Here is a 27,550-nt window from a genome sequence, read left to right as displayed (position 1 = left end):
CTTTTTGGATCTATGTTTGGATGAGTGTCTGATATAGTCCATTTAACTGCAGATATGTCTTGGCGTTATAGTCAGGGTCTGGGATGGAAGTGCAACTAAGGCTCTCATTGGAACTGTTTCTCTGTGACTCCAATTTTCACAGCTATACATTTGTTCAAGCAGAAGAGTTGTGATTTTGTTGAAGGAGTTGTGGAGCCTACGAGTCTTGAATCTCAACATGTCGGTGTGTTTGACATGCAGTAGCAGAGCTTGGTAGTGGCCTGTTTTGTTGGCACGAATTCTGCTATAATTTCATGAGGAAGTGATCCTAAGCTGTGTAGAGGTGACAACTAAATGGTATCATGTATTGGGGCATTTTTGAAGAAGCAGTGACTTTATATAATGCATATGGAGGTCCTTTCACTACATAGTGTCCTCATCATGGCACATGTTGGGATATAGATGCACATATGTATGTATGGCTATACATCAGACCGTGAAGATATATATGGTTTTTGTGCAATTGTATTAGAAATAAACGAGATTTTTTTTTTAATATATATGCAATGACCCCCCTATTGAGCATTATCTGCAATGTTCTTAGTTGAAGTGTGGTTAGTTCTTGCAAAATGTTGAGAACAGTTTGTGATATGGGGGCAAAGCATCTATGTTTGGGACTTTAGATTTTGATGGATGGTTGTAATCCAACAGTTACGTTTGTAAATGCACACAAGTGTATGTGTGTATAGGTGTGCATGTGCGCGTGTGTGTATATTATATATATATATATATATATAGAGAGAGAGAGAGAGAGAGAGAGAGAGAGAGAGAGAGAGGTCAGGGGTGCCCTTTTTCTTTTACAATACATATTTTGCAAAGAGGTTGGGATTCGTAGAACAGAGTTCCTGCGTGAACCGAGTCCTTATTAGGATAGTGTGTGATGGGGTGAAGGGGGGGTGGGGAGGAAGGGGGTCACTGGGGTGGCAGTCAATACTGGGGTGAGATTTTTCTTTTTTGGGTCAGGAGTTGGGGCTTTTTTGTTTCGTTTGGTATTTCTTTTTTTGCATTTTTTTATCTTTTTACTCTTGTATTTTTTTTCCCTTTTTGGTGTTCTTTGGTATGAGGGGTGGGGGCATGTGTGGTATGGAACAGCACTACTATGTTATTCTAGTTTTTTGTGGTTTTGGGGTAGGGGACTGCTGGCTGGGACAATTCTGTGGCCTTTTCAAATGTCTGGGTCCAATCAATGTACCATTTATATTTTATATTATAAGATCGATTAAGTAGTGTCATGGAATGTTAATGGGGTGGCGTCTCCCATTAAGAGGCAGAAGGTGCTGCAGGCACTGAATCAGCAGAGATCGGATCTGGCCTTCTTGCAAAAAACACATTTATCTACAATAGAAAATATGAAGTTCAAGAGGTGGTAGGTTGGACACTTAATAGAGGTTCCCGCATTGAATCGTAATGCGGGACTCTTGATTCTTTTTCAGAACGGACTAGACAGAGTCCATCAGATTTGGAAAGATCCCAATTGTAGATCTCTTTTTGTTAAAGCTACTATTAATAGGAAACTCTTGCTCCTGTGTAATGTTTATGGCCACAATTTTTTAAAAGCACTTATTCATCGGTTTTTGCAACTGCCAAATATCCTTGTTCTTATGGGAGGAGATTTTAATATGGTCCATGACCCAACTCTGGATAGGTCTCCCAGTTCAGTGGGGGAAGGGGAGAACGTCTGGTAAAGGTATCCCAATGCTATGCTCCACTTTGGAACTTTTAGATGTCTGGAGGGCATTGCATCCTTTGGAACGCGATTTTTCGCATATGGCCACAGCGCATGGATCCCAATCTAGAATTGACTGTTGGCTTATTTCCGTTACACTATTCTCTGCAGGTCTTGCAGCGGGAATAGGTACATATAATGTATCTGATCATGCTTTAGTGTGGTATGCCTTCACTTTTGGAGTCACGGGAGAGGACGCATTTCATTGGCGATTTTCTTTCTCTTTATTGGGATCAAGAACTTCATGAATATATATCACGTAAATTAGCAGAATATCAAGTTATTAATGTGGAACATGTGGACACACCTGTACTCTTTTGGGAAGCGGCTAAAGCTGTTTTGCGACGGGAAATTTTAGCGTATACTTCTTTTAAGCTGAAAGCGCGGGATCGGGAGATATTGAGGCTGGAGAAATAGTTGTGTCAGGCATGTATCCAATATGGTGCGCAATCTTCTTCATCTAGTCGCAACTTATTGTTGACACTTCAAACTTCTTTAGGGGAGCTCCTTCATGCAAGGGCACTGAAGTCAATGCAATAAGTTTCAATTACATCGTTATGGTAATAAATCTGGGAAACTTTTGGCACGGCTCGCCCAGCAGGCTAGGGGCTCTAATACAATTGCGCAGATAGAGCAGAGAGAGGAGTGATGGTGAGAACAGATCGTGAGATAGCGGCTGTATTTCAAGAATATTACCAGCATTTGTATGCACATCCCTTAGAGGGAGAAATGGAGGAAGAACTGTATTTTGAAAGTTTAGATTTACCACAACTTTCTGCAGGACTCTAAAGGTAAGCTTGAGGTCCCTATAACGGAAGAGGAAGTGACTCTAGCAATTCAACAAAGTGCCTTGTGCAAGGCGCCAGGGCCAGATGGCTTCAGGGCAGAATTTTACAAGATTTTTTCACCTTCTGTTGTTCCTACTCTGCAGGATTGCTTTACCTAATTTGTAGAGGATGGTGAGTTGCCTAGTTCTCTGCAGATGGCACAGATTATTTTATTATTGAAAACAGGGAAAGATCTTCTTCATATAGATCCATTTCGCTTTTAAATGTAGAAACCAAATTGTTTGCTAAGATTCTGGCCAATCGTTTAGCGCAGGTGTTACCTTCTTTGATGGCCAACCCTCAGGTGGACTTTGTTCGGGAACGTATGGTCACTCGGAATATGAGAAAGATCCTGGTCTCGCTTGAGCAGGTTGAGGGGACTTGTCTTCCCTCTCTGTTGGTCAGTTTTGACGTGGAGAAGGCTTTCAATCGTGTTGCTTGGAATTGTTTATTTGCCGCTTGGCAGACGTATGGGGTTGGAACTTTTTTTTTTTAATGCGGTACAGGCACTGTATACCTCTACACAAGCGAGAATCTGGGTTAATAATGTTTTTTCTTCCTCCTTTGATACACACTGAGGCATTGTCTCCTTTGTTATTGGTTATGTCCTTAGATCCCTTGATTAGAGATGTTATGGGTAACCCAGATGTTAAAGGAGTGAAGACTGGATCGCAGGAATTCAAATTGTCTGCTTTTGCAGATGACATATTGGTACATCTGACGGGTCCCTGGAGGTTCTTTTGGAATGTTTCAAGGAATATGGTGATTTTTTGGGCTTTAAGTTGAATTTTGAAAAATCCTTAGTGTTGCCCACAGACGAGAGGTTACGGCGGCAGTGGGAAGGATGGTTTCCTTTGCGTTGGGTCTTTCCGATATCTAGGGATTCAATTACCAACTACAACTTCACAGCTGTATGATAAAAATTTAAAGGTTTTGCTGGATACTACCAGGTCATACTTGGAGCGTTGGATGCATCTTCCTTTATCGGTGCTTGGCCGCATTCAACTTTTTAATAGGTTGTTTTTCCTAAATGGCTCTATGTACTGCAGTTGCTGCCGATGAGACTGTTGAAACGAGATTTGCATTCTCTACGTAATTTTTGGCTAAATTTTGTTGGGTGGGCAAGAACCCAAAAATGGCATCTGGATATTTGCTGGGAGCGTGGAAGAATGGAGGGATGGGACTTCCGAATTTACGCGTATATAACCAAGCGTGCTTATTACGCCATTTGGGGGATTAGTTTCTTGGGGAACAGGGATTCACCCCCGTGGAGTATGAAAATGCCCTGTGGCATATTAACTCTCTTTTGATTACCCATTGGGGTTTGTACCATCTGGTCTTCGTCGGAGTGTGTTGCTTTGTCCCATGCAAGAGGTATGGCAATATTTATTTCATCTTTTTTTTTTTTGGGGGGGGGGGGGGGGGGGGGAATCCGGAAGTTTCGGATCAGCTCCCTATTACAGGAAATGTTCAATTTTTACCAAGTCGTGACCATATTAATTTTCAGCATTGGGTGTCCAGAGGCATTTGTTTTTTGCACCATGTGCTGGGAGAGGGGGGCAAGATGCTACCTATCTTGGGAGCAGTTGCGGAGTGGGGGACTAGTGGAAACTAAGGATTTTTTAGTATATAGGCAATTGCAACATTATATGCAATCCTTAGATGTCAACGGTCTAGCCTTCTCTCTGGGTAGTCATTTGCAGAATTTTTTTGAAAAAATGTGAGATGGTAATTTATCAATTTCTTCTCTTCACAGAGAATTGCAGCTTCTTCCTTCTGCTCGGTCTAGGGAAGGTTTGATTTATAAATGGAGTGGGGATATGGGTTTACCTGTCTCCACTTTAGACTATAGTAAGTTAATTAAGTGAATTCTAAAGATGGACAAAGCCGTGGGGCCAGACAGGATCCAACCCAGGATATTGAGGGAGCTCAGAGAGGTTCTGGCAGGTCCTCTTAAAGATTTGTTTAATAAATCCTTGGAGACGGGAGAGGTTCTGTGGGATTGGAGAACGGTGGACGTAGTCCCACTTCACAAAAGTGGTGATAGGGAAGAAGTTGGAAACTACAGGCCGGTAAGCCTCACTTCGGTTATTGGAAAAGTAATGGAAGCGATGCTGAAGGAAAGGATAGTGAATTTCCTGGAAGCAAATAAGTTGCAAGATTCGAGACAACATGGTTTTACCAAAGGGAAATTATGCCAAACAAATCTCATTGAATTCTTTGACTGGGTGACAGGAGAACTGAATCAGGGATGTGCTATAGACGTAATCTACTTAGATTTCAGCAAAGCTTTTGACATGGTTCCCCACAGGAGGCTCTTGAATAAACTTGACAGGCTGAAGATAGGACTCGATGTGGTGAACTGGATTAGGAACTGGTTGATGGACAGACGCCAGAGGGTGGTGGTTAATGGAATTCACTCGGATGAGGGAAAGGTGAGTATTGGAGTGACTCAGGGATTGGTGCTAGGGCTGATTCTGTTCAATATATTTGTGAGTGACATTGCCGAAGGGTTACAAGGTAAAGTTTGCCTTTTTGCGGATGATACTAAGATTTGTAACAGAGTGGACACCCGGGAGTGGAAAACATGAAAAAGGATCTGTGGAAGCTTGAAGAATGGTCTAAGGTTTGGCAATTAAAATTCAATGCGAAGAAATGCAAAGTGATGCACTTAGGGAGTAGAAATCCAAAGGAGACGTATGTGTTAGGCAGTGAGAGTCTGATATGTACGGACAGGGAGAGGGATCTTGGGGCGATAGTATCTGAGGATCTGAAGGCGACGAAACAGTGTGACAAGGCGGTGGCCATAGCTAGAAGGTTGCTGGGCTGTATAGAGAGAGGTGTGACCAGCAGAAGAAAAGAGGTTTTAATGCCCCTGTATAAGTCGTTGGTGAGGCCCCACCTGGAGTATTGTGTTCAGTTTTGGAAGCAGTTATATTGCTAAAAATGTAAACAGAATTGACGCGGTGCAGAAAAGCTACGAGAATGGTATGGGATTTGCATTACAAGACGTATGAGGAGAGACTTGCTGACCTGAACATGTATACCCTGGAGGAAAGGAGAAACAGGGGTGATATGATACAGACGTTCAAATATTTGAAAGGTATTAATCCGCAAACGAACCTTTTCCAGAGATGGGAAGGTGGTAGAACTAGAGAATATGAAATGAGATTGAAGGGGGGCAGACTCAAGAAAAATGTCAGGAAGTATTTTTTCATGGAGAGACTGGTGGCTACTTGGAATGCCCTCCCGCAGGGGGTGGTGGAGATGAAAACGGTAACGGAATTCAAACCTGCGTGGGATAAACATAAAGGAATCCTGTTCAGAAGGAATGGATCCTCAGAAGCTTAGCCGAGATTGGGTGGCAGAGCCAGTGGTTGGGAGGTGGGGCTAGTGCTGGGCAGACTTCTATGGTCTGTGACCTGAAAATGGCAGATACAAATCAAGGTAAGGTATACACAAAAAGTAGCACATACGAGTTTATCTTGTTGGGCAGACTGGATGGACCGTGTAGGTCTTTTTCTGCCGTCATCTACTATATTACTATCCTGCTTATTTTCGAAGGAGAAGGCCGGCCATCTTCCGACAAATCAGGAGATGGCCGGCCTTCTCCTAAACCTGGCCAAATCAGTATAAATTGAAAGTCGATTTTGGCCGGCTTCAACTGCTATCCATCGCAGGGCCGGCCAAAGTTCAAGGGGACGTGTCGGCAGCGCACCGAAGGCAGGATGGGGGCGTGGTTAAGAGATGGCCGGCTTCGGCCGATAATGGAAAAAAAGGCCGGCTCTGACAAGCACTTGGCCGACTTTACTTGGTCCTTTTTTGTTCACGACCAAGCCTTGAAAAGGTGCCCTAACTGACCAGATGACCACCGAAGGGAATTGGGGATCGCCTCCCCTTTCTCCCCACAGTGGTCACCAGCCCCCTCCCACCCAAAAAAAAAAACATTTTTGCACATTTTTTTGCCAGCCTCTATGCCAGCCTCAAATGTCATACCCACAACCATCACAGCACTATGCAGGTCCCTGGAGCAGTTTTAGTGGGTACTGCAGTCCCCTCCCCCCCCCCTACCTGTTACATTTGTGGTGGTAAATGTGAGCCCTCCAAAACCCACATCTAGGTGCCCCCCCTTCATCCCTAAGGGCTATGGTAGTGGGTGTTGGGGGGGTTTGGGGGTTCAGCACCCAAGGTAAGGGAGCTAAACACCTGGGATCAATTTGTGAAGTCCACTGCAGTGTCCCCTAGAGTGCCCGGTTGGTGTCCTGGCATGTGAGGGGGACCAGTGCACTACAAATGCTGGCTCCTCCCATGACCAAATGGCTTGGATTTCGCCAGGTTTCAGATGGCCGCCATTAGTTTCCATTATCGGTGAAAACCAATGGCGGCGATCTCTAAGGGCGGCCCAAATGTTGAGATTTGGCCGGCCCCAACCATATTATCGAAACAAAAGATGGCCGGCCATCAAAATACCCCAGCCAGACATATTTGGAAAAATAAAATATGAAAGTGCAAAACCCCTAAGAGAGAAATTACACTGGCTCCCAACCAAAGAACGTATCGCGTTCAAGATCTGCACGATTATTCACCAAATCATTTACGGAGACACCCCGTCATACATGCTTGACCTCGTGGATCTCCCACCTAGAAATGCCAAAAGATCTGCCCGTACTTTTCTTAACCTACACTTCCCCAGCTGCAAAGGACTAAAATACAAACTAACACATGCGTCCAGCTTTTCCAACATGAGCATGCAATTGTGGAACGCTATACCAAACCACTTGAAAACAATCAACAAAATCACTAACTTTCGCAAATCGCTGAAAACCTCTCTCTTCACCAAAGCCTATCACGAAAATCCTTAACTAATTACAAAATATCACAACTTATCCCTTACTATTACTGTCTTTTATAATCACTTGATCAGATTAACTTACTATCCTTGATATCTCTGTAACATCAATTGTATCTTTGTGCCCTGATATGGTGATGCCATTACAGGTCTCTGTAAGCCACATTGAGCCTGCAAATAGGTGGGAAAATATGGGATACAAGTGCAATAAATAAATAAATAAATAAAAATCTTGTTTCAATAATACGGTAGGGTATGCCACTTTAGGGGGCCAGCCTTACAGATGGCCGGCCCCGTTCGATTATGCTCCTCTATGTTACATGAAATATCAGTGAGTGCAGAATTGAGAGAATGCCAGTTTCAGATCCTACATAGGGATTATTTTACTCAGGAGCAAATATTTAAGATTGGGGGAGTGGGAACACCATCAAGATAATTCTTTTTAGCATGCTTTTTGGGGATGCCCGAAGATATGGTTTTTTTGGAAGGCCATTTTACATTATTTTGAAGGGCTTTGGGGGTACTCTCTGACATTCACGCCTGAGGGATTGCTTTTAAATATGAAGCTTTTCATGTCGCTAATCGTAACAGAGTTCTTCTTCTTCAGAAAGCAGCAGTGTTGGGTAAGTATGTTATATTGGGGGACTGGATAGGAGAAGTCATGCCTTCCTATTGGGCCTGGAGAAATAGACTACATGCATTAATGCTATTGGAACAAAGACAAGGCCAGGGTTCCCCTAAGAGAAGGAAGATGTTCATGGCTATCTGGGAAGTATATATTCAGTCTCTCCAGCCTAGGGCTAGAAGTTTGATTTTGAATGCATTTAAGTAGGGGTAAAATGCTTTTGGTAATGAAGATGTTCCCTGCTGCGTATGCTGGGATGCCCTCCTCTTTTTATTTTTTTTTATTCATGTGGTTATTAAGGGTTAATTATTTTATAACTGTGATGTTGCAGAAGGGGTAAGGGGGGGGGGGGGGGAGAAGATAGGGGTTGCTTGATGATTGTTTATACGGTTCTATCTTGATTTGTATGTTTTGATGCTCATTTCATCAATAAAATTGCTGATATATAACTGGGAAGTGGGAGGGGGTATGGGAAAGGGTTTCATTAGTTAAAACTTGATGGCATTTTGTAATGTACAGGAACGAATAGTGTGTTGCTACTGGAATATGTTCTGTGCACTCCCGGATGATTGTAAAAATTTGACAGGTCATCAATAAAAACTGTTGAAACATAAAACTCAAAGAAGCAAAGAGGGAAATATGGCTAGTGAAAGCGCAAGAAAAATGGCTAAAGATGTAAAGAGAGGTGACGAGACCTTTTTCAGAGATATTGAAGGGTTGGAAGGAAAGGTTTGCCTTTTTGTGGATAACATGAAGATAGCTAATAGAGTGGATGCCCAAGAGGAAGTAGAAACAATGAGAAGGGATCTCCAAACGTTAGAATAATGGTTGAGGGTCTGGCAGTTAAAATTTAATGCACATTTTTCAAGGAAATTCTTAAATGTCACTCAATAGAACCCTCAATACTCAACTCTTCAAATATAACAGGTTCTAGATATCCAAATTAGTTCTCCCTCTTACTCCTTTCAAATGTTATAGAGCATTCTTTTAAAAAACATTTGTATTTTTTCTAACTTATAGCCTCAGCGGTGCTCATCACCAATAGTTTACACTGGCAATGGAGTTAGCACCCACCTCCTCATCGGCTTCTCTTAAAGCTGTTAATCTTTATTTTTCCTTTTAGTTCATTTTCTTAAGCTTAATTATCTTTATTATCTTTTTCAATAGTCAGACTGAGGGTTTAAGCTTGACTGACATGCATGTTTCACCTAATCACTAGGCTGTATCAAGGACTTCCCCCTCAGCTGTCTTCAGCGCCAGCCTTACTACTGTTTTTGGGATCAACCCTCGCAATAGAAAGGCAGTTTTAGTAATATTCAATTTTACTTCATGATATTATATGTACATATGGGAAGCTTTCAAATAAATTAAAAAGCTGTCAAGCTAAACTTTTGTTTTTCACCTTTTAAGGCACTGGGCTGAAAAAGGGGGTGGGGTGGGAAAAGGGGGAGGGAGAAGAGAGAAAGGGCAAGATGAACCACTGGTCCGACCCAGTATGTCTTTTATTATGTTCTTAAGGTTTATGGCCGTCTCTCATTGGTTAATTCAAAGAAGTATTAGGTAGTTTTAATTCATTTGGGACGAGTGATAACCCTCAGTCTAACACACAGACAAGTACCCAAATAATGAGGTGCGCTCAATAACATGCATTTGGTTTGTTAAGGTCCCTAAAAGAACTGAGAGAATGTGTTTAACAGTTGTTAAGCTGATGAACATGTTAATTTTTTTAAACATAGATCTGTGAAACAAATTAAAACAATGTCAGAGAATTGTGAAAAATTCCAAAAATGACCTGAAAATGTACCAGTATTTTTTTACGTGCACATCTTCCATTATAAATATAAACTTTTTAACAAATTATGTTTTGCTCACTTCTAAAGACCTATTTTGATGGCTTTTTTCCCCAATCTTTCATGTTCAAGCAAGGAATCTGCAGTGTGGGCAGATTTAACTCAAATTCCTAAATTATACTTTGTACCTGCAGTGCAGGAAATGCGAAGGCTGTGGCTACGAGCTACAGTGGCTTGCAGAACCATCTATTTAAAAACGAGACCCAGATTGATGGAGAAAGCCAGCCTATCACTTGCTAGAATGAAAAACTCAGTAAAGCACTTGTAATCACAGCAGTAAATTCTGAAAACAGCACCTGAGAAACAAGCCGTTGATTCTCACTGAGCCATGTCTCCCTCATAGCTGCCTTGCGATCAAATCGGCGGGCAAGTTGTTCCAGTTTCTCTTGTCGTATGAGCTCAGTTCGCAGTGCCAGTTCTCTTTCATGTTCAGCTTTTTCCAGTCTTTCCCAGGCCTACATCAAAGAACACAGTTTTGACTCAGTTACACAGCAGTCAGGAAAACCACATACTAATTAGTAAACAAAATAGAAAAGTTATAGAGTTATCAATTGTCATAGTGGCTAGCTCTGTGGGTGCTTGAGTATCCCCAGTAATAAGCAAACATTTTCATTGTGTCCAGGGAGCAGTCCTCCCAAGTTGAATTTTGCACCACCTATCTTTTTTAATAGTTGACATTTGATATTTGTCCAGCATCGTAAAATTTACACTGGGTTATTTTTTTTTTAACCTGTGCCATGTAAATAAATTTAATTATGAATGATTAGTTTCCTTAATTTATCCCCATATTCTTAGAACTGGGAGCACCAATAACTTAACAAGTCAACGACGGAAGGAGTACAAGGGTATGACTCTTCAATGCAGCTTTTAGCCAGCAGTTGCCAAGGAATATACAAAATGGACAGCCTGGTCTATGTGAAAGACCACAATATTAGCTCCAATGTGCTATAGCATTTTGCTACCAAATTAGGCAGTCACTTATCTGTACATTTTTAAACAAAAACGACCGCCAAGGAACTCAATTTCTAATATATTGGTAACACAAATTCCAACTTCAGTCAGAAAGAAATTTAAATAAAGTCAGACACTGAATTTCTGTATTTGCAAATCACCATAAATCAACTGCCATAAAACATACATCCACCTTTATTGCACCTCTTTCTGCATCTCAGAATAGCCAAGTTAAACTACACCAACATTTTGTATCTTTTCCATAGTATGTCAAAAATTCTACCAATTAATCACACTGAATGCCAAATTTCTCTGATACATAACAGATGTGAAATTGCTTCAAATATCTGAAGAACTAACTGGCGGGGATTCAAGGCAGCTGGAGGAGTTGTAGCTTTCTGCTCTCTATGACTCCATGGGCATTAACAGCTGCACTGGAAATTTAAAGCATGGCAAGAAAACAGCTTCACTGTTTGAAGACATTACTCCCAAGAGAAAGAGCTCTGTTTGACATACGGCTGCTTAACCAGCTGGAAAACTTTCAGTTGCACATGAACTGGTACTGCCCACCCACTAATGTTTTTAGAGCTCCTTCAATTAAATTATACATAAATACATGTGAAATAAGAAAATGAACTTCACCTTGTTAATATCTGAGATGAGTTTGCCCTCCCTTGGCATGTACACTTTTTGATTATTAGCCCTCATTTTACTCTGGATGGTGAAAAGAAGGACTTCCAAGTTTCCTTTTTCTGTAAATCTAAAAATGAATAAAATAAATCAGATAAATTAGAAGGGACAGCATCACATCTATCAGACGACAGAAAAAAAAAAATACATCACCAGACTTAACAAGGCATTGGACGAGAAGTTGGAAGGCACTGGTACACTAAAGCCTGTGCCCCAAATCCATACAAATGTGTCCCAAATTAGGAATCATCAGAATCAGAGCTACACCTCCACACTTCTGATATGTCATTAATCAATTTCGAATATAGAGAGGAGAAAGGAGGATCTGTGGTTTGTCATCCCTTCCTTCTCTGCTTTCCCAAGCAATAGGTCAGCCTTTCACAAGATGACGGAAGATGGAAGGGAGGCTCTGGGTCCACATCTTTTCACTCTATGAGGCACAGATTGTCAACATGCAGTCTCCTCCTTGCTCCCTCCAAAAGAGTTGCTTGTGCACTGTTGCATGAGTGGGAGGGTGTGTGTTACACCCTTTGACTCTTGGTAATTCTGCCCACCTCCAAAAGACCTGTTTATGATACCATGCATAAGATGGCTGGTTGCCAGTCCTCTTAACTCTCCCCCCATTCCTGAAGAACTGTCACCATTACCAACAGAATGCTGGTTAACAATCACCCTCTCCCCCGTTATCAGAGGACAGCAGGCATATATGCTCACATTTGGGTGCCATCATCCACAGAGACTGGTACAGACACTGTCATATTGCACCGTCACTTCAAAAGTTTGAGGTAGTGCCCCAACCGCGCGCGCAGGACCAGCAGTACAATACTAAAGCTAAGAAGACAACTCCAAGAGGAGGTGGGAAGGAGTGCAGGAGTGGCCTAGTGGTTAGAGCACCGGTCTTGCAACCCAGAGGTGGCCGGTTCAAATTCCACTGCTGCTCCTTGTGATCATGGGCAAGTCACTTAACCCTCCATTGCCTCAGGTACAAACTGTGAGCCCTCCTGGGACAGAGAAATATCCAGTGTACCTGAATGTAACTCACCTTGAGCTACTACTGAAAAAGGTGTGAGCAAAATCTAAATAAATATGCCTGCTGTCCTGTGAGAACACTTGCTACAGGTTAGTAACTTTGCTTTCTCCGAGGATAAGTGAGCATGATATTCTCACATATGGGACTCTAGCTGCCATGCTCACAATGTAATAATGAAACCTGGTAACTAAGTAGAAAGTGAGTCTGGTGGGAAAAAATGGGGTCGAGTGCTCTGGCTGTATACCAGAGGGAAAATCTCTGCTTGAAACGTTCTGTGCAGGTTTTCTAGAGGCTAATAGTATTCTAGACTCTTTCTAGAAAGTTTAAGGAATGTATGTCTGTCTTCAGGGCTAAAGAGTGAGCAAAAGAAGGGCTCAGAGGCTCCACAGACTCAAAAAAAAATAATTAAAAAAACCCCACAGTAAATTAAACAAAATTAATAAAGAAAAATAAGAATGAGGAAAAATATCCCGAAAAAAGGTAAGGAACCAAAAAGGTAAAGTTTGATGCGCTGAGGAGAGATTAGAAATCCAACCTCTCTAACTCTGCAGAAAACACTAGACTGCTGGACCCACACACACGAGGTGGGGGCACTGTCTCAAAGTGACAGTGCAGTATGGCAGGGTCTGCACCAGGCTCCATGGATGTCATCCACATGTGAGAATGTCATGCCTGCTTGTCCTCAGAGAATGAACAGTTCCTAACACAGAACAGAGGGTTGGTCCACTTCCTTCCATTTCCTTGGGATTACCACATGCTGTGGGAAAGGAAAGGCTGGCCAGTGTTTATCCCCATCTCCTGACAACAACGGCAGCCCTTCAGGAAAGGGAGGGAGACAAGACAGTACAGAAAGTAGACAGCGCTTCAAGGATGGGAAAATAGAATGAGAAAAAAAGTGACTAGAGGAGAGGTGCAAGTGCTGGAGGAAGAGGATAGTAGAAATCTTAGGAAGGGGATAAGAGACAGTGCTGGGGCATGTGAAAGCAGAAGGCAGACAGAACAAACTGCAAAAGGAGGAACGGAACACAGGAAGGAAGGAAGAGGGTGCAGGAAGAGAAGGGGGTAATAGATTTGAGTTCAGAGAATGGACAAGATAAGTCAGAGCAAAGGCACTGCAAGGAAAGAGAAAAGGAGCAAAGCAGCACAGAAGAAAGGAGGGTGAAGAAAAAGAAAAAGAAAAACAGTAACGTATGTGAAGAAAAGTGACAAAGGTGAGAAATTTAGAACAGGAAGGATGTGTGAAAGAGGGAAAAGAACAGAATAAAACAAGATGAAAAGCACACACAGTGTGACACAATGGTGTAGTTCCCCTTCATCCATCCGTGGGGGGAGAGAGAAAATTGTGTCTCAACAGTATGGTAGGCGCTGCATGAGTGGGTAAGTATGAGGGACTATATAGGGTGTGTTATGGCTGCTAGTACAAGTGTGATGGGTGGCATGGTGTGTATATTTGTGTTTGAGGACAATCTAGGAACATCTGTGTGGAGAGATGTGTTTATCAGGCAGTATATGTCTAGTTGTAGACATAAACCAACAGTTACTTCCACGTCATGAAAATGTAGCTAAATACACTTTATAGTTAAGTAATGTATCTATCGAAGGAAAAAAGGTCTCACAGAGCTCCTGGATCAACACAATCTAATGGAGCTTAAACGGATCTTAAGAAATCCTCTGTTCATCATTGGCCAAAAAAGCCTTTAGTCATAGTGTCAAGTCACTAGTTGCTCTAATAACATTGGTTGCTACAAAACTCTCATTTAAATCCTGCTGCATCAGATGTATCAACAACTATGCCTGCATGGAAAATTTTACAAACCTGAAAGGAAACTTACCTTTCAGCCGCACTTGTAACTTCTTTTGCTGCCCCTCACCACAAGCAGATGGCCAGCGTTTCGTATTGCTGCTTCAGGGTCTTAGTGGCGGGGCTGCTTCTGCGAATGGAGAATAAGGGCAAAATCACTCTCAAGCGATAACACGATAGTGGCAAATATCAAACAATCAATTAACAATAGTACTTGAAACTGGCTCTAGTTGACTCTTCTGTGCCTCTCTAAGCAAAAGAGTGATTTAAACATGGCCTCCTATTTGTACGGTTTGTGACGTAAGACACTCTCGTTGCTTGGTGAAAATGGTTAAGGACGCCTGTAAGTATTAACGTCTTAGAAAAAATGGCACCATTCAATACGTGACTCAAGTGCAGCAGGAACAGAAGTGGATTTTCTGGCTGAAATCGCTGGAACCAAATGGACTTGATTCACGTATTGAATGGTGCCATTTTTTCTAAGACGTTAATACTTACAGGCGTCCTTAACAATTTTCACCAAGCAACGAGAGCGTCTTACGTCACAAACCGTACAAATAGGAGGCCATGTTTAAATCACTCTTTTGCTTAGAGAGGCACAGAAGAGTCAACTAAAGCCAGTTTCAAGTACTGTTAACTGACTGACTGATATTCGCCACTATCGTGTTATCGCTTGAGAGTGATTTCGCCATTATTCTCCATTCGCAGAAGCAGCCCCACCACTAAAACCCTGAAGCAGCAGTACGAAACGCTGGCTATCGTCGGCTTGTGGTGAGGGGGAGAAGGAACTAGCTCCAACAAAAGAAGTTACAAGTGCCGGTAGCAAGAGCAGCTGAAAGGTAAGTTTCATTTTCCATGCAGTCATAGTTGTTGAAACATCTGATGCAGCAGCATTTAAATGAGAGTTTTGTAGCAACCAATGTTATTACAGCAACTAGTGACTTGACACTATGACTAAAGGCTTTTTTGGCCAATGATGAACAGAGGATTACTTAAGATCCGTTTAAGCTCCATTAGATTGTGTTGATCCAGGAGCTCTGAGAGACCTTTTTTCCTTCGATAGATACATTAGTTTACTATAAATTGTATTGAGCTACATTTTCATGATGTGGAAGTGTTGGTTTATATCTAGCGATTACTTCCACATCCTAAATTCAATTACATTTAGTGGATTCTAGTTGTAGACAAACAGGTGTTCCCTTTCCCCTTACAATCTATCCCAACCCCACTGTGCTCACGTCCTCAAACACCTATCCCTCTTCACTGTCTCACTTCCCAACTCCCTCCCCTTTTGCAGTCTCTCTCCTACCCCCTTCTCTTCTTGCATGCTTTCTCCATCATTCTCAGTATTCCATTTAGACACAGCTTCTGTTGCCAGGGGTTGGATGCTCAACAAGCAGCCTGCAGACATCTTCACTACAGCAACAGTTTGCTTTTTTTAACTACTAGTGTTTGTCCCTGGTGGCACACAGAAAACAGCAAACACACAGAACACTCGCAGTCCAAGCAAATAAACAACACAGCGAAGGAGACAAAGTGACAAGATGATGCCCTAAAAGTTCAAATATTTATTGTCAACCAGGACTCAACATGGGCCGTATTTCGGCCTGCACCAGGAGTATTAAAAATAGGATGAATCTGCATAAAACGTTGTACTGTGGTAAACGACATCGAAAAAAACGGGCTGCTGCTGGTTTTCAAGGGGTAATAAATCAAGAACAAATGGTGCAGTGTTTCTCAAAACACTTTGTAACACTGAAGGTAGCTGTATATTTTAGGTTTTCTATCCCACCCTTTGTGACAACTTCAGAGCGGCTTACAATCTAAAATACAGTAGAAAGTGAAGTAGACAAAAAAATTCAGACACGACTCTTAAGGCAAGGGGAAAACTACAATAATTGATACGACAGAAGGGGGAGGGAAAGAACAAGAGGGGGAGCTACAAGTATCTTCCAAGGTATGTCTGCTGGAAATACACTGAACTCATTTATATGCATCTTTAAAAAGGAGTGTTTTAAATTGATCGAGTGATGTCTGAAGGCAAAGAGAAACAGGGAGCAAGTTCCAAAGATATGGCCCCTGCACACTAAAAATAACATGCCTAGGGTGCTTATGGGTTACTTCACAATGGCTTGGTATCACTAATTGATTTTGCTACACGGATCTGAGAGTGCGCAGGGCTATAGATTTTAAAAACAAGTAGTATGAGTTTATAGGTAATAGGGAGCCAGTGAGCTTCTTTGAGATAAGGGGTAACGTGATCATATTTAAGTGAGTTGGAGAGGAGACGAATGACAATATTATCTGTAAGCGTTGTCTTATCGTCTCCTACAGAGAAAGGAAAAATTATGTGGGGTCTATGCTGGGACCGCTGCTTTTTAACATATTTATAAATGACCTCGAGATGGGAGTAACTAGTGAGGTAATTAAATTCGCAGATGACACAAAGTTATCCAGGGTCGTCTCGTCACGGGAGGAGTGTGAAAAATTACAAGAAGACCTCGTGAGACTGGGGGATTGGGTGTCCAAATGGCAGATGAAGTTCAACGTTGACAAGTGCAAAGTGATGCATGTGGGAAGGAGGAACCCGAATTACAGCTATGTTATGCAAGGTTCCGCGTTAGGAGTTACGGACCAAGAAAGGGATCTGGGAGTCATCGTGGATAGGATGTTGAAATCTTCAGCTCAATGTGCTGCAGCAGCTAAGAAGGTGAACAGAATGTTCAACACCTCCTTTCTGCCATGAACCCCTCCCCATTCCTCCTAAGCGCACCCTGTCTTCGCCGCCTTCATTGCTCTACCTCCCCCACCCTCCTCCGCACTGTCTTGCTCCTTCTCCTGTTATCTGCAGGCGATATCAATCCCAACCCAGGTCCCCCACACCTGTCCTCGTCCTCTCTTCATCCATGCAAACACTTCCGCAATATCTCCAATCTCATCTCTACTCCCTCCTCCCCCCTCCTCTTCTCATGTGCCCTGTGGAATGCATGCTAGGTGCGCAACAAACTTTCCTTCACCCACGATCTCATCATCTCCCATTCCCTTCAACTGCTCACCCTAACTGAAACCTGGCTCACCCCTGACGACTCTGCCTCAGTCGCGGCCCTATGCCACGGTGGCTATCTTTTCTCCCATTCTCCCTGCCCAGCTGGCCGCGGTGGCGGCGTCAGGCTACTACTTTCGCCCTCCTGCAGTTTTCAACCTCTCCTTCTACCACAGTCTCACTGTTTCTCATTCTTTGAAGTTCACTCCATCCGTCTATTCTACCTGCTGCCACTCAGAGTTGCAGTCATTTACCGCCCCCCTAACAAGTCCCTCCCTTCCTTCCTCACTGATTTCGATCCCTGGCTCTCCGTTTTTCTTGAGCCCTCAACCCCATCCCTCATTCTTGGCGATTTTAACATACACACTGATAACCCTTCCGACTCATACGCTTCTCAATTCCTCACTCTAACCTCCTCCTTCAACCTCCAACTGAGCTCCACCACCCCTACTCACTAATCTGGCCACTGTCTTGACCTCGTCCTCTCTTCTACCTGCTCCCCCTCCAATTTCTGCGCTCAGCTCTTCCTCTCTCTGACCATCACCTGATCACCTTCACACTTCATCACCCTCCCCCTCAGTCCCGCCCAATACTAACCACTACTTCTAGGAATCTCCAGGCGGTCGACCCTCCCACCTTATCCTCTACTATCTCTGATCTCCTCCCCTCCATCATGTCCTCCGAGTAGTCGACAAGGCTGTTTCCACATACAATGCCACCCTCTCCTCCGCTCTTGACGCCCTTGCACCGTCCATCTCCCGTCCCATAAGGCGTACCAATCCCCAACCCTGGCTGACCCCTTGCACCCGATACCGTCGCTCCTGCGCCCGATCGGCTGAACGCCTCTGGAGAAAATCTCGCACCCACACCGATTTCATTCATTATAAATACATGTTATCCTCCTTCCAGTCCTCCCTATTTCTCGCCAAACAGGACTATTACACCCAATTGACTAACTCCCTCAGTTCTAACCCCCGTCGTCTCTTCGCCACCCTTAACTCCCTCCTCAAAGTGCCCTCCGCTCCCACCCCCCCTCACGCTCTCCTCAATCACTGGCGGACTACTTTCACGACAAGGTGCAGAAAATCAACCTCGAATTCACCACCAATCCATCTCCTCCTCCTCCTCACCCTATAACACACTCCCTCAACCAACCAACCCAGGACTCCTTCTCCTCTTTTCCCGTTATCACCGAAGAGGAAACCGCCTATCTTCTCTCCTCTTCGAAATGCACCACCTGTTCCTCAGACCCCATCCCCACCAACTTAACACCATCACTTCTACTGTCACCCCCCCCCCCCCCCATTTGTCATATCCTCAACCTCTCTCTCTCCACTGCAACTGTCCCTGACACCTTCAAGCATGCTGTAGTCACACCACTCCTCAAAAAACCATCACTTGACCCTACCTGTCCCTCCAACTACCGCCCCATTTCCCTCCTACCCTTCCTCTACAAGATACTTGAACGCGCCGTTCACAGCCGCTGCCTTGATTTCCTCTCCTCTCACGCCATTCTCGATCCACTCCAATCCGGATTTCGCCCCCTACACTCGACGGAAACAGCACTTTCAAAAGTCTGCAATGATCTGTTCTTTGCCAAATCCAAAGGTCACTACTCCATCCTTATCCTCCTCGACCTATCCACCGCTTTCGACACTGTCAATCATAACTTACTTCTCGCCACTCTGTCCTCACTCAGGTTCCAGGGCTCTGTCCTCTCCTGGTTCTCCTCTTATCTCTCCCACCGTACCTTCAGAGTACATTCTCAGGGTTCTTCCTCCACCCCCATCCCGCTCGCTGTTGGAGTTCCTCAGGGATCGGTCCTTGGACCCCTTCTTTTCTCAATCTACACCTCCTCCCTGGGTTCTCTAATCTCCTCCCATGGGTTCCAATATCATCTTTATGCTGATGACACCCAGATTTCTCTCTCCACACCAGACATCACTGCAGAAACCCAGGCTAAAGTATCGGCCTGCTTAGCCGACATTGCGAACTGGATGTCCAACCGCCACTTGAAACTGAACATGGCCAAGACCGAGCTTATTGTCTTCCCTCCCAAACCCACTTGTCCTCCTCCCTCCACTCACTATCTCTGTCGATAACACCCCCATTGTCCCCGTCTCATCCGCCAGCAACCTCGGGGTCATCTTTGACTCCTCCCTCTCTTTCTCTACGCATATCCAGCAGATAGCCATGACCTGTCGCTTCTTCCTCTATAACATCAGCAAAATTCGCCCCTTCCTGTCTGAGCACACCACCCGAACTCTCATCCATTCTCTCATTACCTCTCGCCTTAACTACTGCAACCTACTCCTCACTGGCCTCCCACTTTGCCATCTATCCCCCCTTCAGTCCGTTCAAAACTCTGTTGCACGTCTTATCTTCCGCTTGAACCGGTACACTCATATCACCCCTCTCCCCTAAGTCACTTCACTGGCTTCCGATCAGGTACCGCATACAGTTTAAGCTTCTCCTTTTAACCTACAAATGTACTCGATCTACAGCCCCTCCCCACCTCTCTACCCTCATCTCCCCTTACATTCCTACCCATAACCTCCGCTCTCAAGATAAATCCCTCCTGTCGGTACCCTTCTCCACCACCGCCAACTCCAGGCTCCGCCCTTTCTGCCTCACCTCACCCCATGCCTGGAACAAACTCCCTGAGCCCATACGCCAGGCCCCCTCCCTGCCCATCTTCAGAGCCTTGCTAAAAGCCCACCTCTTCAATGTCGCCTTCGGCACCTAACCACCATACCTCTATTCAGGAAATCTGGCCTGCCCCTAACTTGACATTTCGCCATTAGATTGTAAGCTCCTTGGAGTAGGGACTGTCCTTTTCTTAATCTGTACAGTGCTGCGTAACCCTTGTAGCGCTATAGAAATGTTAAGTAGTAGTAGTAGTAGTAGAATGTTGAGTATTATTAGAAAAGGGATGGAAACCAAGTATGAGGATGTTATAATGCCGTTATATCGCTCCATGCTGCGACTGCACCTGGAGTATTGTATTCAGTTCTGGTCGCCTCATCTCAAAAAAGATATAAAGGAGTTGGAGAAGGTGCAAAGAAGGGCGACAAAAACGATAAAAGGGATGGGACGACTACCCTATGAGGAGAGGTTTAAGACGGCTGAGAGGTGATATGATAGAGGTTTACAAAATAATGAGCGGGATAGAGCGGACAGATGTGAAGCATTTGTTTACGCTTTCTAACAATAATAGAACAAGGGGACACAAGATGAAATTAGAATGTGGTAGGTTTAAAACAAATCGGAGAAAGATTTTCTTTACTCAGCGCGTAGTTAGACTCTGGAACTCATTGCCGGAGAATGTAGTGACGGCAGCTTGCCTTCCTGAGTTTAAAGGGGGTCTGGACAGATTTCTGAAGGAAGTGTCCATTGATCGTTATTAAATTTTGGGTTTTTTGCCAGGTTCTTGGGGCCTGGATTTGCCGCTGTCAGAGACAGAGTGCTGGGCTTGATGGACCTTTGGTCTTTTCCCAGCGTGGCAGTGCTTATGTTTTTACCTGATAATTTTCTTTCCTTTAATCATACTAGACAAGTCCAGACTAATGGGTTATGTCCATCTACCAGCGGAAGGAGACAGAGAAAATAGTTCCAAGTAAACCGCCCCTTAAGGGTATCGTGCAGCCTGGAATGTTCAGTATTTCGAATAGCCAAGCAATGGTGCTCTGAAGTCTAGAAAAAAAACACAGTTAATACCAAAGAGGCAAAGTCTTGGAGCCAATATGCAGAACCTCACTGTTCCTGCTTGGCCAAAGGCAACTGCAACCTCCCCTCACAGTAAAGTAAGCGGGAGGGAATGGTCCATACCGAGCTTGCTCAAGCACATAGAGATCTACCCCTGAATCCGGGGAAAGAACTCCGTGATGCCAAGTAACAGGAGTCATACAGAGCTGGCACAACAAGTGGCAGGAGATTGAATAGAGAAGATGAAGTAGGCAGTGCTGTAGGACATCCCAGCGTATTGAAGCGTCGTGGAACAGCCAGGGATACCTAAAGGAAACCACACTCTGACAGACTTTAGCCAGGGAGGGCATCTGGACTGGTCTGGCATGACTAAAGGAAAGAAAATTATCAGGTAAGAACATAATTTTTCCCTCCTTGACATCTATACCAGACCAGTCCAGACTAATGGGATGTAGCAAAGCAGTTTCCCAAAGAGGGGGGGAGAAAATAAGAATGCAGAAGGTTGAAAAATCAACTAAGCTATACACACAGCAAAAAAAAAACTGATCAGCAGAAAAGGATTCAAATATCCAAACCACCAGGCTACCAAAATAGAACAGAGTTCGACACTAGAAAAGAAACTGAAGCCATAGGATGTAAAACAAACATCCTGAGCAAAAGAAAAATTACGTACCCCTGTCTTGAGTCCAGTATGGTCGGATGAAGCGACCCTAACAAGTACTAGAGTACGCAACCCCAAACAGTGCGCCACACTTCATAGAAGGAAGCAAGGCCTAGGAACCACCCAGACCTGCGCCTAGTGAGAGAATCAAACTCCACAGAACAAGAAGAGACTCCAGAGTCGAGAGAACCAACTAACTGGAGCACTAGTCTGTCCAGGAGAACCATGAAGAAAAGAACAGCAGCATACCAGGGTACAACCATAGAAAGAGTACTCCTCAACCAGCTCGCTCTGGACTTAGGGAAGAAAGAACAGAGCCATGAGAACAAAAGGAGACAAAAACATAGTAACATAGTAGACGACGGCAGAAAAAGACCTGCACGGTCCATCCAGTCCGCCCAACAAGATAACTCATGTGTGCTACTTTTTGTCTATACCCTACTTTGATTTGTACCTGTGCTCTTCAGGGCACAGATCGTATAAGTCTGCCCAGCACTATCCTCGCCTCCCACCACCGGCTCTGGCACAGACCGTATATGTCTGCCCAGCACTATCCCCGCCTCCCACCACCGGCTCTGGCACAGACCATATATGTCTGCCCAGCACTATCCCCGCCTCCCACCACCGGCTGTATAAGTCTGCCCAGCACTATCCCTGCCTCCCACCACCGGCTCTGGCACAGACCGTATAAGTCTGCCCAGCACTATCCTCGCCTCAAACCACCAGTCCCGCCTCCCACCACCGGCTCTGGCACAGAGAGCCACACTGTGGAGAAAAGACCCCCAAGGTGCCAAATAGCCACAAAAGAAGCAGAGACTAATTCAAACTCCAGCAATAGAGAAGCTTCTCGCCAGCCACCAAGAGGCTACGGCAAGAAAAGGTGCCACAGGAATGGTGGCTAACAGGAGACAAGACAGCCTTGTCTAGCAGTCTAAACTGTGGTATGCCACAACTGCTGAAAAGTTACTATATCCAATCCGCAGAAAAAAGCTGGGGTTGACCAACAAGGTGAAACAGTGCCCAACAGGAAGGTGAAAATATGCTCCAGAGTCAGAGACTGAACTGTGCTCAAGGGACAGAAAAGAAGCTGTGCGCATCAGGCAGGCAGAGAAGGATCTGTGCTCAATGAGAACAAATGGATTTGCACTCAAAGCACACAAACTGAGCCACACACCATGGCAGAGAAAGAGTTGCACACCTCTGGCAAAGATAGAAATGCCCTGAGAAAGCAAAGACGAAGCTGAGAGTAACAGACAGAGGATAAGCAGTGCCCCACTGAAAGAGCTGGATGTTAGCGGTACCTGCAGAACTGAAGCTGCTGTAGCGATGGAACTGTGTATAAAACGCAGACAAGGAGCAGCGCTCCAGACGCCGGCAAGGAGCAGCGCTCCAGACGCCAGCAAGGAGCTATGCTTCCTACGCAGACATGAAGCTGTATAGCACCTGCAGTCACAGAGCTGTGCTCCACTTCACCCAATTTGCAGAGAAGAGTTGTGCTAAACATACAGAGATGAGAGTACACTCAACAGGCGGTGGAGCTGCGCTCTGCACACAGACAGGGAACTGCGTTCCATATGCATAGAGAGAGAGCTGCATGGCACACACAGACAAGGAGCTGAATTCCACAGGCAGACAGAGCTGTGTTCCACACGCAGACACAGGACTGTGCCCCATGCTGAGACCTGCAGAGAAAGAACTACACTCAACATGTGACAATGGAGCTGCGTTCAACAAGCAGAGAAGAATGGTTGCAGAATAAGCAGCGAAGGAACTTCACTCAACATGCCATGATAGAGCTGTCCTCAACATACAGCGATGGAACTAAAGCCAACATGGAACTGTGCCGAGCATGCAGCGATGGAGCCGTGCCCAACATGGAACGGTGGAACTGCATGGAATAATGAAGCCGCGCTCAACATGCAACGATGGAGAAACGCTCAACGTGCAGCGATAGAGCCGCGCTCAACATGCAGCGATGGAGCTGTGCTCAACATGTAACGATGGAGAAACGCTCAACGTGCAGCGATAGAGCCGCGCTCAACATGCAGCGATGGAGCTGTGCTCAACATGTAGCAATGGAGCTGTGCTCAACAAGCAAAATGCATAGATGGAGTCCCAGGGAACAGCCAGAGAAGAAGGTGCTGCCAGGAGGTCAACAGGAAAGGAGCACAACTTGTGGAAATGCAAACCTGGTGCTGCACTCCCCTGGCCCAGAGGGACTAAAATTACAAGAAGAGAAAGCCCCGTGCCCCAAGAGGTCTCTGAGTCACGACCGCCCTCCTAGGCAACCGATACGGAGCAGCAGTCAACAGAGAAAACTCCCGCCAAGAGGGAGGTAAGTATCACGGAGCTGGAATCCTCAGACCATAGGGAGTAGAATGCAGCCGCAAGGCAGTGAAGAAGAAACAACTCTCGCCAGGCCAGAAACAAAGAGGAAGCTGGCCACTAACACCAAACTGAGGAAAAACCAGTTAAGGGAGAGTCAAACTCCAGACCTAGAACAGAGCCACTTACATGCAGAAAAGTAGAGAAAAGCGTAGAGCTAAGAGGCGATAATCCAGATGCACAGCAATAGATCTGCTCAGTAGGAAAGAACTGTGTCCCTTACAGAAAAAGGAAGGAGTGCCAAATGTGCCAGGAGAGAGGCACCTGAAACTAGAAAAGGCAAAATCTGCCCGTGCCAGGCTAAAACTCCCGTCCGAAAGCAAGGGAAGTAAGGAAGAGCTGTGGCAAACTAGTCCTAAAAAGCCACATTCCCGTAAAGAGACAATGAACTGAGTCCAAGCAAAAGACTGGCAAGAATGGCACTTCCGAGGGTACTCAGAAGAGGGATTTGAGCTAGCAGTTGCACACCAAGGGCAACTTCGACCCCCACCAGAAGGGAAGTACCCTGCAGACAAACCAGAGCAGACAGGAGGGATCCACGGGGACGAGAGAACCAGAACCTCCCTAAGGAAGGCAAGAAAAACAGCTGCCAAAACAAGAATCAAATAGCATGGACGTCTCAAGCAAGATGCCAGAAGGTGCAGAGACCGGACAGTCTGAAAAAGAACTGACCAACAGCCACATAAGGCTGACAGGAATGAAAAAATAGCCCTGGACTAAAAAGACCGAGCCTACAGGCAAACGGAGCCAGCGAGAGACTTCCCCCACGTTGGAAATGCCACACTAACACCTCCGAACCGCAAAGGTACAAGTTCCAGCAACGGGGCCGCCCTCTTAACCAGTCGCCGTCTAGGACCGTGAAGAGGAGAAAAACAACTGAGTTTCATGATCCAGGCACGAGCCGTGCCCCACAAAAAAAATCAAAGCAACTGGTACCAGCTCAGAAAGGTCCAAGATCAGAATCCGACGCCGGCCATCGAAATTCAAAGAAACTTCGCAAGCGGCCACCTAGAATACATTGCCAAAGGTGGGAAAATAAATCAGGTAACAGGCAAGAGAAAGAAGGAAAAACAAAGTTTCTTCTTCTTTTTTTAAACAACCTTCTTCACTAGTGACAGGAATTAAAAAAGGTTTACCTCAGAGGCAGGAAAGGAGGAAAAAACAAAGTTTCCATTTTTTCAATAAACAACCTTCTTCACTAATGACAAGAATAAATAAAGGCTTACCTCAGAGGCAGAAATTCAGACATACCTACCACCACATAAGAGAAGAACCCCACAGGGGAGACAAGTTACTCCATGCCACAATCAACCATCACCCTGCTAGAAAGACATCCAGGGGAGGTAGGGGAGGGGAGGGAACCAGGGTCACTTGATATCACCCTAGTTGGCAGTTGAGGAAATCAGGACCACTGAGTATCAACTAAAACTAGCCCCAACACGGCTACCAGTCCAGCACACCCCTGGGCTCCACTGTCACCAGAAGAATCTGGGACAGGAGCTACCAGCCAGAAATCCAGAGCAGCTGCACGATCCGTCCACCATCCGCTAGGAGACAGAGAAAATATTGAACATTCCAGGCTGCACAATACCCTTAAAGGGCAGTTTACTTGGAACTATTTTCTCTGTCTCCTTCCACTGGTAGATGGACATAACCCATTAGTCTGGACTGGTCTGGTATAGATGACAATGAAACAGCAGCATGGGTGTTTTACTTTTTTGTGCTGAGGGGCTGATCTCCTCCATACCAACTGTCTCACATTACACAGCTTCCCCCACTAACTCATCACTATACATGGTAAACCTATGTGTAATGAAAGAAAGAAATATTGAAGGTCACTCGAGTGAAATGCCACTAAAAATGGAGACAGTGTTGAGCCAAAAAATCAAGCAAGAGTCAGAAAAGGATGAAAACTATTCTACTGCCTGAAAGAGAATATATAATTAATCAAAGTAAAACATCTTGAAACCTAGTTCAAAGTACCATGATCTGGATAAATTACCCACAGAATTTACAGACACTGCTGAAAGTAACTGGCTGAGCTGGCTATATCTGGCAGACAGTTCATTCTCTTCTCTGCAGAACATACCCTCCAGTCCTGATAGTTTGTAATGGGTCTTCATATTTTTGGCTTTTAAAAAATCTTTTAAAAGTAGATACTATAAAAAGTGTTCCATGTCCTCCCTATAAATTGCCTACTACAATAACTAAAACTATTATATTCTTTGTTTAAAGAACCAACTAGGCCACAGCTTGTTGAAATTTACTACTACTGAGATTTCAGAACATTTTTATATGCAATATATTATTTGACCTTACTGCAGTAAAATGGATAATAAAATGTATTGAAAGAATGATTTGACTCTTACTTGGGAGGTTTTTCCACTGTACGGTAAGTGTTGAATGCCTGTAATTGCTGTTGTACACCAACCAGTGAGTTAGCAAATTTGCGATTGTTCAAGATGATGATCGTTTGTTCAATCCACTCGAGAAGATCAGAAGCAAGAGACTCATATTTTTCAATCATTTTTTCAGTTTCAATAGCATTATCAAGCACCTGTAATATGAATCGAATTAATGACTGAACAAAGCAAAAAAATAAATCTTACATGCTCAGAAACAATATTTGCATTAACTGCTTCCTTCTCCAAAAAGCTGCAGTTCTGCAGAAAAACAGATCATAATGCAACAATGCCAGGTTTAAGTGTGTGAAAATGTAAAAAAATATGTATCTATTGTATACTACAAAAAAAAAACAGTAATCAAAAGCTAGCAATGTTCCTAATTCCCCACCAACTTTTTTTAAAACATGGAAAGGAAGCCCTAAAAAGAGAAAAGGGCATTATAAGTTGGTGGTAGAGTGTTTATGAAACGGAAAAAATTTTTGTACAACCTAAATAAAACAGAAAAAAAAAGAAACAAATTGTATGTCCAACCTAAATAAACCAAAAACAGAGTTACATCCATACTGCTTAAAAAAATCCCAAAAAATATTGACTTGAATGGCATTATTATTAAATGTTGGGGGTCCCCTGGCTTAATCACCTTTCCTATGCGCTTCCCTTCCACAGCCAATGCTTTCATCTTGGAAAAGTAGTGGTAATACGTCACTACATAGGTGATGATGGATTTTTCATCTGGATGGTCCACGCTGATATCTGCAAAGTAAATTATACTCACAAAACCACTTGGAAATAAGGAAGTAGAACTGGCTTTTATAGATGCAATGCATACAGTGCCAATCAGATTACACTAGAGGTAATATAGGTCTATGCTGCCCAAGCTGCATGCACCTGATGCCCTCACTCCACAGGTCTAAGCTCAATCTCCATGGCATTTGCGGATCTGCTGAGCCCTTGATAAAGCAA

The 27,550-nt window shown here is 44.3% G+C and overlaps 1 protein-coding gene across 2 annotated transcripts in view; it reads right to left on the bottom strand.

Moving 5' to 3' along the window:
* SPTBN1 (spectrin beta, non-erythrocytic 1) overlaps positions 1–27,550 on the bottom strand; it is a 547,674-nt gene that overhangs the window by 153,029 nt on the left and 367,095 nt on the right. For both annotated transcript variants that reach the window (XM_030195847.1, XM_030195848.1), the window contains 4 exons: positions 27,228–27,340; positions 26,552–26,739; positions 11,510–11,627; positions 10,213–10,371 (listed from right to left, as the gene is read on the bottom strand). In XM_030195847.1, the coding sequence (XP_030051707.1) occupies positions 10,213–10,371; positions 11,510–11,627; positions 26,552–26,739; positions 27,228–27,340 (578 nt within the window). The remainder of the gene's footprint in view (positions 1–10,212; positions 10,372–11,509; positions 11,628–26,551; positions 26,740–27,227; positions 27,341–27,550) is intronic.

This window comes from Microcaecilia unicolor, chromosome 3 (genome assembly GCF_901765095.1).
Source record: "Microcaecilia unicolor chromosome 3, aMicUni1.1, whole genome shotgun sequence".
Classification (NCBI taxonomy): Eukaryota; Metazoa; Chordata; class Amphibia; order Gymnophiona; family Siphonopidae; genus Microcaecilia; species Microcaecilia unicolor.
The sequence above is the reverse complement of the archived record's forward strand: the minus strand, read 5'-3'. Positions and strand labels throughout refer to the sequence as shown.